The sequence below is a fragment of the Lethenteron reissneri genome, chromosome 45 (assembly GCF_015708825.2).
Source record: "Lethenteron reissneri isolate LAM-NWPU_2019-01 chromosome 45, ASM1570882v1, whole genome shotgun sequence".
NCBI lineage: Eukaryota > Metazoa > Chordata > Hyperoartia > Petromyzontiformes > Petromyzontidae > Lethenteron > Lethenteron reissneri.
In genome coordinates this window covers 7,875,967-7,885,911 of record NC_083823.1, presented here as the reverse complement: position 1 = coordinate 7,885,911, position 9,945 = coordinate 7,875,967, and the positions used below count along the sequence as shown (strand labels likewise).

Sequence of the window (9,945 nt, the reverse complement as noted above, 5' to 3'; positions counted from 1 at the left end):
CGGTAATTGGTGACGTCGCCAGCATAGGTGAGTATTTAAGCCCCACGCGAGAGGACTTTTGTGGTCGCTGGTGGTCTTTACATCCTGGTGAGTGCCGTCTCTTGGCGTCTTGAATGCGGCGGGACCCCGTGGAGACGGCATCCGTGGATTTGTCGCGTTGGTTCGAGATGGAGGCAGCTGCTCAAGTCTGGGTCCTGATTTGTTTAAAAAAGCCACGTAATCTCGCGGCTGTCTCCAGAAAAAAATATTCGTATTCTGTGGAGGGTTGCTCCTCTGAGTTAACCGGTGTAGATTGTATACGCGTGTGTAATTTGAGCGGTAGGTTGGCGTGCTGGGATCATGAACTCGGTGACCCGAGTGCGGGTATTGGCCGAGTATCACAAAGTATTCTTCACCAGTCCTGGGCCTTCCTTTGTTCGACTTGGCCGCCAAATGAAAACGTGGTGTGGTTGTGAACTTTACTAAACGGACAAAGGTGGACGGGCGTAGTGCTGGCCAACCACCTCGTGTGGTGTGCTGGCCTTGAATAGATTCTCTCAAGTCTAAAGGTGATATGCGGGTGATTGTGGTTTTTGTTTTTGTTTTTTGTTTCCTTCATCATTGTAATGAGGTACGTGTTCATTTAAAGAATCTCGTTATGCCTTCATCTGCCGCCGCCATGGAAGATTTGAGCACTGTCATGGACATCTTCGTGCGCGAGTTCTGCGCCAGCTGTGAATGGAGGCGCGGGGAGCATCTCCATGAGGAAGCACGCGCTGCAGAAACTGCTCGTGAAGCACATGCGGCCCTACCTGGCGGTGGGTTTCCAGCGGTCTTCGCGTGGCGGCGGCACCGCGCACGGGTTTCTTGAGCAGTTCGCGTCACGGACTGCGTCTCATCGCACAGCTGTTCGGCCTTGAGATCGCGCACTGCGGGAGCCCCACGGCCTGGAGCCGCGAAGGCTTGAGCCGGCGCTCGGGTCCGTTGCTCGAGCGCGTGTAGCCACTGCTAGGGGTTTATTGTGACTGGGCTTTTAATGGCCACCATCGCACGTTGATTGCTGCTCCTACAGCACTGAGCAGAGTTATTGGTGTATTGCCTGTAACAAACTGTCACTACTGCAGGGCGCCTGCGACCCGGATGAAGTGCGCAAGATCATGGGGGATCTTCACGAGAACCAAGGCGCCAGCGTGGACTTCCAAGCGTTCATGGCCACGTGGACGCGGATTCTCGTGGCCGGCCATGCCCCATTCCATGAGCGCGTGTTCCTCACCAAGGGGCCCTGTGGCACGCCCATTATTGCTGATAAGCCAAAATAAATGCCTTTTAAAATATGAATAATAAAATCGCTGGCAAACTGGTTGCTCCTGGTCTTGGTGAATCGTGCGCGTGAAGTTGGGAATCCGCGAGCTGTGGTTGTGGCTGGCTCATCTCGTGATGCACATTTGGTTACGAGCAATGGCGGTTGGCTAAATGACACTCCCTGGGTTTGTTTGCTCGAATAAGAGCAACGAGCATGGCATTATCCGCACAGGTGTTTGGCGAAAGAGGCCTTTGTACGGTTTCAAAACAGGTCCGTTATGGGTGGCACTTAACACACAGTTATTCGCTCTCCGAAAACTGGTTCATCCCTTGAATTTATTTATTCTATACAAATGGGGGTAAAATAGTGGAATATTAAAGTTTCCAATCTCACGCCTGACGAGTGATTTGGAAGGAATGTTTTCTTTCGGTGTGCTCTTTGAGGCTAAACATGTAATTTCTTGGAAAGCAACTTCGACTTCACCTTGTCACAGCCCTGGCAGACTGAGAAAACCTTTGACTCTGTGTAAATAAAGAGGTTCTGTAACCTCATGGCAAGGGGCTAAGCCGACGATGTGCAGATAGACGCCATTGATATTTGAGGGAAATCGCACTGTAACCAAAGATGTTCACCGGTATTAGAATGTTTTCCGAAACTTTGGTGGAAACAAAGGGATAGAGGGGAGTAACCGCCTTTAGTAGTTGGTAATCCAAGTTAACGTGCGATAGAAATTGATGTGTCAACGCGAGAATCGGCAGTGAAAGCCCCCAAAGCTGAGCTCGTGGTTAACGAGCTGAAAAAGTCACGCATCAGGTATCTATGCACCTGGAGATCTCTGCTCGAGGCACACAGCTGGGAAACATCACAATGTTTACGAATGAAAGGGGACCGAAGTCACAATATTGAAAAAGGTGTGGAATGTTTGTTGCAACAACAAAAAACAATGTGGCAGTGTAATGAGTCCTGCAGGAAACGCAAAATCGTGCCAGCAGCGTCTGTAATGCACGCGGGGTTCTCATTTCGGTAAGTTCGCAATGAATGTTGATGACGCCGAAGGATAAATGGGTTGAATAATACGGATCTGGCACGTGAATTGGTGTGGGTTCCGGAGTCTGACCAAGGGGAAAGGTTTTAGACATTTTGTTGCTGAAGGCAGGAAAGTGGAGAGGCCGCGCTCTGGTGGCGCCACTGCTCAGAGCCCCATTTCCACTCGATGTGCAGCCGCATGGTGCCAATCCCAGTGCGGTGTCTGAGGGGCTAGAGTGCGAGATCTGTCTGGATTTCAGGGACATTAGGCAACTACTCAAATGGCCCAGCCTTCCCCTACCCCTCATCCCATTCACCAACACCGATTTACCACACTGGTGAAGTATGGTCAATCAACAATTTAAATGTCTTTTGTTTAACCAGATGCGATGAAAAATCCAAGAGACCAGGATAAAGTCTAATTTGGAAGTGACCTAGATCAGCTAAATAACAAGAATAAAGCAAACAGTAATCTCACCAGAAACAACTGCGTCATTCACCAACACCGATTTACCACAGTGGTGAAGTATGGTGAATCAACACCGAACGAATCAAAACATCTGAAAAGTGAAATGTATTTTATTTAACCAGATGAGATGAAAACTCCAAGAACCCAGGATAACGTCTCATTTGCAAGTGACCTGGATCACCGAAATGTTCTTGTCAATGAAAGTACTGAATAAATAAAATAGAAATCTGACCAAAACAATTTCGTCACGAGAAATCCAAAATACATTGCACTAAAATAAATGTTGAATGCGTTACTTGTCGCCTCAATCGGCTCAAGTAGATTATAAATTTAGAAGCTATCGTGACTCGCATTGGATTTGTGATCTAGTTTCCCGGCAAGAACGGTGAGTGGCGTCTTCACGACAATAGTGAACATCACAGAAAAAGTCAAACTCAGCCACCCTCCTCCCTGAATGAGCGGACGCACGGGATTGGTCAGATTCGCACACGGAAGACTCGATGAGTCATGTGACGTGAATAAAGCAGGTCGATACGATGATGATTGACATCCACAGCACAGGTGCAGACAATGATGAGTGACGTCACCAACACAGGTGAATGCGGTAATTGGTGACGTCGCCAGCATAGGTGAGTATTTAAGCCCCACGCGAGAGGACTTTTGTGGTCGCTGCTGGTCTTTACATCCTGGTGAGTTCCGTCTCTTGGCGTCTTGAATGCGGAGGGACCTCCTGGAGACGACATCCGTGGAATTGTTTGCGTTGGTTCGAGATTGAGGCAGCTGCTCAAGTCTAGGTTCTGTTTTGTTAAACAAGTATAACCCGTAAAAACAAAGTTTTTCACTATGAATCCTTTATATGCGTGGCATCGGGGCGGCTAGAGTCCTCTCGTCCTCTGGCTTGAGATGGCTGCCACCTATGGGTCAGATGATTGTCTGCCACCATTAAGCAATTGGTAATTAAATATTTAAAAATATTTCGCTAACAGTGTAAAATTTCGGAAAATTTTTTTTCACGAAAATGCATTGTCACGCACAACGAGTGTGCAAAATGTCAGCTCGATTGGATCACGGGAAGTGGGTTAAAAAAACGACCGAAAGATTTGCACGGTCCTAAGCAAGGATTTAAAAAGCCACTTAATCTCGCGGCTGTCTCCTGAAAGAAATATTCGTATTCTGTGGAGGTTTGCTCCTGAGTTAACCCGTGTAGATTGTATACGCGTGTGTAATGCGAGCAGTAGTGTAGCGGTTAGCGTGCTGGGATCATGAACCTGGTGACCCAAGTTTGATACTCGGCCAACACCCGCAAAGTATTCTTCACCAGTCCTGGGCCTTCCTTTTGGTCGACTTGGCCGCCAAATGAAAACGTGGTGTGGTTGTGAACTTTATTAAACGGACAAAGGTGGACGGGCGTAGTGCTGGCCAAACCACCTCGTGTGGTGTGCTGGCCTTAAATAGATTATCTCAAGTCTAAAGGCGATATGCGGGTGATTTCTTTTTTTTGCTTCATCGTTGTAATGAGTACGTGTTCATTTAAAAGATCTCGTGATGCCTACATCTGCCGCCGCCATGGAGGATTTGAATGCTGTCATGGACATCTTTGTGCGCGAGTTCTGCGCCAGCTGTGAAGGAGGCTCAGGGAGCGTCTCCATGAGGAAGCACGCGCTGCAGAAACTGCTCGTGATGCACATGCGGCCCTACCTGGCGGTGGGTTTCCTGCGGGCTCTGCGCGGCGGCACCGCGCACACGTTTCTCGAGCCGTGCGTGTTACCGACTGCGTCTCTTCGCACCGCACTGAGCTGCTCAGATCGCGCACTGCGGAAGCCCCACAGCCTGGAGACGCGAAGGCTCGAGCTGGTGCTCGGTTTCCGTTGCTCAAGCGCACGTAGCCACTGCTAGGGGTTGATTGATTGGGCTTTTAATGGCCAACTTGGCATGTTTGCTGCTCGTACAGCACTGAGCAGAGGAATTGCTGCATTTCCTGTAACAAACTGTTCCCACTATCGTGCGTGCAGGGCGCCTGCGACCCGGATGAAGTGCGCAAGATCATGGGGGATCTTCACGAGAACCAAGGCGCCAGCGTGGACTTCCAAGCGTTCATGGCCACGTGGACGAGGATTCTCGTGGCCGGCCATGCCCCGTTCAGGGAGCGCGTGTTCCTCACCAGGGGGCCCTATGGACCGCCAATTGTTGCTGATAAACTGAAATAAATCCTTATAAAATATGAGATGAAAATTCAAATTGCTGGCAAACTGGTCGGTCCTGGTCTTTGTGAATTGTGTGAAGTTGGGAACCAACGAGCTGTGGTTGGCTCTTCTCGTGTTGCAAATTTGGTTACTGGTGTAGGACTCCTACTGACGCGACAGCTTCTTTGTCTTTCTCGGTTCTTTATTAACGCTTATAGTTCACATCTCTTTGTAGGCATCACTCAATGTCCCTCTGCTCCTCTCCTCCAGCGACCCTCCTCTCTCCAGCTCAGTCGCTCTTTGTTCTCTGCCGTCCCACTCGGTCGTAGCTTTCGCCACCAAGGTCTGTTACTCCGCTGCTTTCCTATACTGTACTCGCTCTGTCCACTGCTACTCTATCTGTATTCTATTTATAGGCTGCTACCCTACTCTGTATTCTTTTTGGCCACTGCTACCTTATACTATACTCTCTTGTCTGCTGCTCTGTCTCTCCCTCTATCTGTCTCGTCCCAGGCACCAACCAACTCCCGTTTCTCCCCACGCTCTTTGCCTTTTATCCCTGAACCAATTCTCCTTAATTAATTGGACCATCCCCCACTTTGCTACTCGCCCCCAGCCTCACGTGGTGTTGTTGTAGACACCGCTGCGCCAATTCCTGACACCCATACCTCTCGTCCAATCACTGGCCTGCGTCCTTGATTACCCCGGCCACCTGCAGGCCCCCCTTAATTAGCATGCCACATTAATTGGTACAACAACAGTATGTCGCTCCGCCCTGTGTCCTCGTTTGCCCTCACTGTCTACCGCGTGCCCGTATCTCAATCCAACGCGTGACGCGTGTTTCAAGTCCTACACTGGCAATGGCGGTGGACTTCATGGCACCTAGGTTTGCTCGGCCCAAAAGGAGCAACGAGCATGGCACTATCCTCGGATGGTAAGATAATCGGGCTTTTGTACCTGTTCAAAAACAGGTCTGTGACACCCAAGTTTTAGCGCACCGAGAACGGGTACATCCATGGAATAGAATTTATTCTTCTGTACAAATAGCGGTAACCCTTCCGTTTCTGATCTTGATGTATTGGCAGATCTTGGAAAGAATTAGAGCAGTCCAGCCTCGCACCTCGGCATTCGAATTGGGTAGGGTTTTCTCCTGGCGTGCAAGGTTCTGGTTCATCAAGTTCTTGGCGAGACTAACCATGAAGTAACCTTATCCCTAGCCTTTGCAGACTATGTTAAAGCCTGTGACTGAAATTAAAGATGTCCTCCATCCTCCGACGGCAAGGTGCTATGCCAGCGTGCAGATAAAGACTTAATATTTGAAGCTCTCAGTTACCCAAAGTTACATCACAGCGCATTAGAATTCAGTTCCTGAAACTTTAGTGGAATCAAAGGCCGAGGAGTGACCACCTCTAGTAGTTGGTGGGCCAATCTAACGTGCGATGAATTGATGTGAAAACGCAATAACTCACAGTAAGGAGTTTTCAATGCTGGGATCGAGGCAAACGAGCTGAGGAAAAAGTCGAGCACAAGGTCAAAATGCACCTGGAGATCTGCTGGAGGCACACAGCTGGGAAACATCACAAGATTTATGACACCTGTCTAGTTATTGAAAGGTGAGTGAAGTTAATGGTGAAAGAGGTGTTTAAATGAACGTGGAATGTTTTTTTCAAAAAAAGCAAGGTGGCAGTGTAGGATATGCAAAATCGTGCAGGCAGCGTCTGTAATGCACGCGGGGTTCTCATTGCGCGAAGTTCGTGATGAATGGTAATGACGCCGAAATGCAAATGGGTTGACTAATGCTGATGTGGCACGTGAATTTGTGTTGGTTCCGGAGTCTGACCTCGGGGAAGAATTCAGGCATTTTGTTGCTGAAGGCAGACAGTGGAAAGGCCGCGGTCTGGTGGCGCCATTGCTCAGAGCCCCATTTCCCCTCGTGCAACCGCATGGCGCCAATCCCAGTACGGTGTCTATGAGGGGCTAGAGTGCGAGATCTGTGTTTGTATTTCAGGGACATTACGCAACTACTCAAATGGTCCAGCCTTCCCCTGCCCCTCATCCCATTCACCAACACCGATTTACCACAGTGGTGAAGTATGGTCAATCAACACCGCAGGAATAAAAACATTAGAAACGTTTTATGTTTTGTTTAACCAGATGCGATGAAAAATCCAAGAGACCAGGATAAAGTCTAATTTGCAAGTGATCTACATCAGCTAAATAACAAGAAAAATAATTAAAGTACAGCATAAAGCAAATAATTATCTCACCAGAAACGACTGCGTCACGAGAAATAAAAAAGATATTGCACTAAAATAAATGTTGAATGAGTTATTTTTCGCCTAAATCGGCTCAAGTTGATTATACATTTGTAGTGACATAGAATCGATCACTTAGCAGCATAGCGCTTGTTGCTGGCAGGGAAGGGGATCTGCAGTTGCAGCAGCCTTGACAGACAGCAGGTCACGTGATAGACCAGAGAGAGGGATGTAGGGGAAAGGTTACAGAAGGGACACATGGGTGAAGCCCGGGAACTCTCTAGTCGGCTCTAGAAAGGGGGCATGGCTGGGGCTGGGAGGATAAAAGGGGACCCTAGTGGGATATCGGGGCTGTCGTTTGGAGTGGGATACCGTCGTGCTGATTGACTCTTCGTCGCCGTCTTCATCTGCACCATCTTGACGTCGTCAGTCAGGCATTCTGCCAATGCCTGAGCCCCACGTCCTGGAGCCGCGAAGGCTGGTGTGGCGCTCGGGTCCGTGGCTCGAACGACTGAGCGCGCGAAGCTACTGCTCGGGTTTGATTGTGACTGGGCTTTTAATGGCCACAATTGTATGTTTGCTCTTCATACAGCACTGAGCAGAGTGATTAGTGCATTGCATGTAACAGAAACTGTTCCCGCTATCATGACTGCAGGGTGGGTGCGGCGCAGATGAAGTGTGCAAAATCATGGGGGATCTTCACGAGAACCAAGCCGGCAGAGAGGACTTCCAAGTGTTCATGGCCACGTGGACGCGGATCCTCGTGGCCGGTTATGCACCATTCCAGGAGCGCAGGTTCCTCACCAGGGGGCCCTGTGGCCCGCCCATTTTTGCTAATAAACCGAAATAAATATTGTAAATCTGAAACAGGATGAAGAATAAAATGTCTTGCCAACTGTTCCCCCGTTGCAGTGACTCGTGTGCGTGAAGCTGTTGGGAAGAGCGTGCAGTGGCTGCCACTCAGATTGGTCCCCTTCCCGTGGTACGGGTTTGGTTTGCACGAATCGGGAGTGGGGACCAAGCCGATGGTCAATGCTAGTGGAGTGCAGATGTTCTGATCGGAGATTGCGGATCGCGTGTTGCCGTGGGCACCGCGGCTCATGTCGCAGCTGCGCGCACGATGAAAGCAACATTTACACAAAGCCCCCATTCTGCCTGAGGTCCATCAGGCGATTCTGTTGCCAGATGTGGCTTCAGGAGCGACTGCTATTCATTCCCATTGCAATGCGACTGCACTTCATGGCTCTGAGTTAAAATAACTGCCATAGGCGAATTTTTAAATAATAATTGAGCTTGTCTAATTATTGCTGTGCAGAATGTTTGCACGGCCTATGACAAACGGATGTGGCAGTATTTGTTTAGTTATGTCAATCTACGGATTATTTGGGGAATGAGGATGAACTATGGGACAAGGCATGGACAGTTTTTTCCTCGAATTAATGGGGAAAATAAATGGCGGGTGTTTCTCGGAAGCTACAAATCTTACCGTGAAGGTGTTCGTGGTCTTGAACTCGCATCTCAAACCTGATTCGAAGGCTCTATAGCTGATATATATATGTTACGTAAATTATGAGGTACAAATTTCACGAGATGTCCATTAACTTAATCGTCGTGACGTCAATACGTAGCTCCCTGCAATCAACCTAAGCGTGTTGACGTCACTGCAGCGGGGTTCGTTACGTCTGTGTCGAATCTATTCTCCGCTATGTTTATGAACGCGTAATTGAATAGAATGTAAACATTGCGGGTATCCATCTCGCTAGAGGCATCGACAACGGCTATTAACCGGAATCGATTATTTTCATTGCTGCAATATGTACTGACGTCACCACAGGTGTGTATGGAATCAATTATCTGCGTTTTTCCGATTTTTCAGGCATTAGTTATTTGTCGCCTCATTCGGCTCAAGTAGATTATAAATAAAACATCTATCGTGACTTGCATTGGATTTGTGATCAAGTTTCGCGGCAAAATAACGTCTTCACGACAATAGTGAAGATCACAGAGAAAAACAAACTCAGCCGACCTCCATAATAGAGGGGTTTTTGGTTAGATCGCGTAAATATATAAATGTGTCGTTAAAACCCGCCACCACCTGACACAGCCAACTAGTAAGGGCTGTCACGTGCCAATTCGTCACTAGTCCAGCACACCGGTGTGTTGTAGAGCCACAACATTTACAATCTGAGAACGACGTTTCGCCAGTAATTACAACTAGCTTCATCCCAGGCAACCTCATCCTCGTTATCATCATCGGCACTGCTTCCATCACCACCATACCCCGCACGCCCAAGGGATTCGTTTGAATGAGGGGATGCACGGGATTGGTCAGATTCGCACACGGAGACTCGATGAGTCATGTGACGTCAATAAAACAGGTCGCTACAATGATGATTAGCATCACACAGCACAGGTGCATACAATGACGAGTGCCGTCTTCAGCACAGGTGAAGGCGGTAATTGGTGACATCATCACCACAAGTGAGGATTTAAACCCCCGCGCGAGAGGTGGCTGGGATTCCGTGGTTTATCATCGTCGCTGTTGTTCCGCCTTTAAATCGCGGTGAGTTCCGTTTCTTGGCGTCTTGAATGTAGAGGGGTCTTGTGGAGACGGCATCCGTGATTTTTTGCGTTGGGGCGAGATTGAGGCAACTGCTCAAGTCTGGGTCCTGATTTGTTGAAAAGCAACTTAATCTCGCGGCTGTCTCCTGAAAGCAATATTTGTATTCT

At 48.7% G+C, this 9,945-nt stretch overlaps 1 protein-coding gene and 1 pseudogene across 1 annotated transcript; both read left to right on the top strand.

Moving 5' to 3' along the window:
- The first annotated feature begins 634 nt into the window (after window positions 1-634).
- LOC133353996 (protein S100-A1-like) lies at window positions 635-1,298 on the top strand (annotated as a pseudogene).
- A 3,024-nt stretch (window positions 1,299-4,322) lies between these two features.
- On the top strand, window positions 4,323-4,984 carry LOC133353772 (protein S100-A1-like). Its single transcript, XM_061570146.1, has 2 exons — window positions 4,323-4,481; window positions 4,790-4,984. Exons 1-2 carry the CDS (start codon window positions 4,323-4,325, stop codon window positions 4,982-4,984), a joined length of 354 nt encoding a protein of 117 aa, XP_061426130.1.
- The last annotated feature ends 4,961 nt before the right edge of the window (window positions 4,985-9,945 follow it).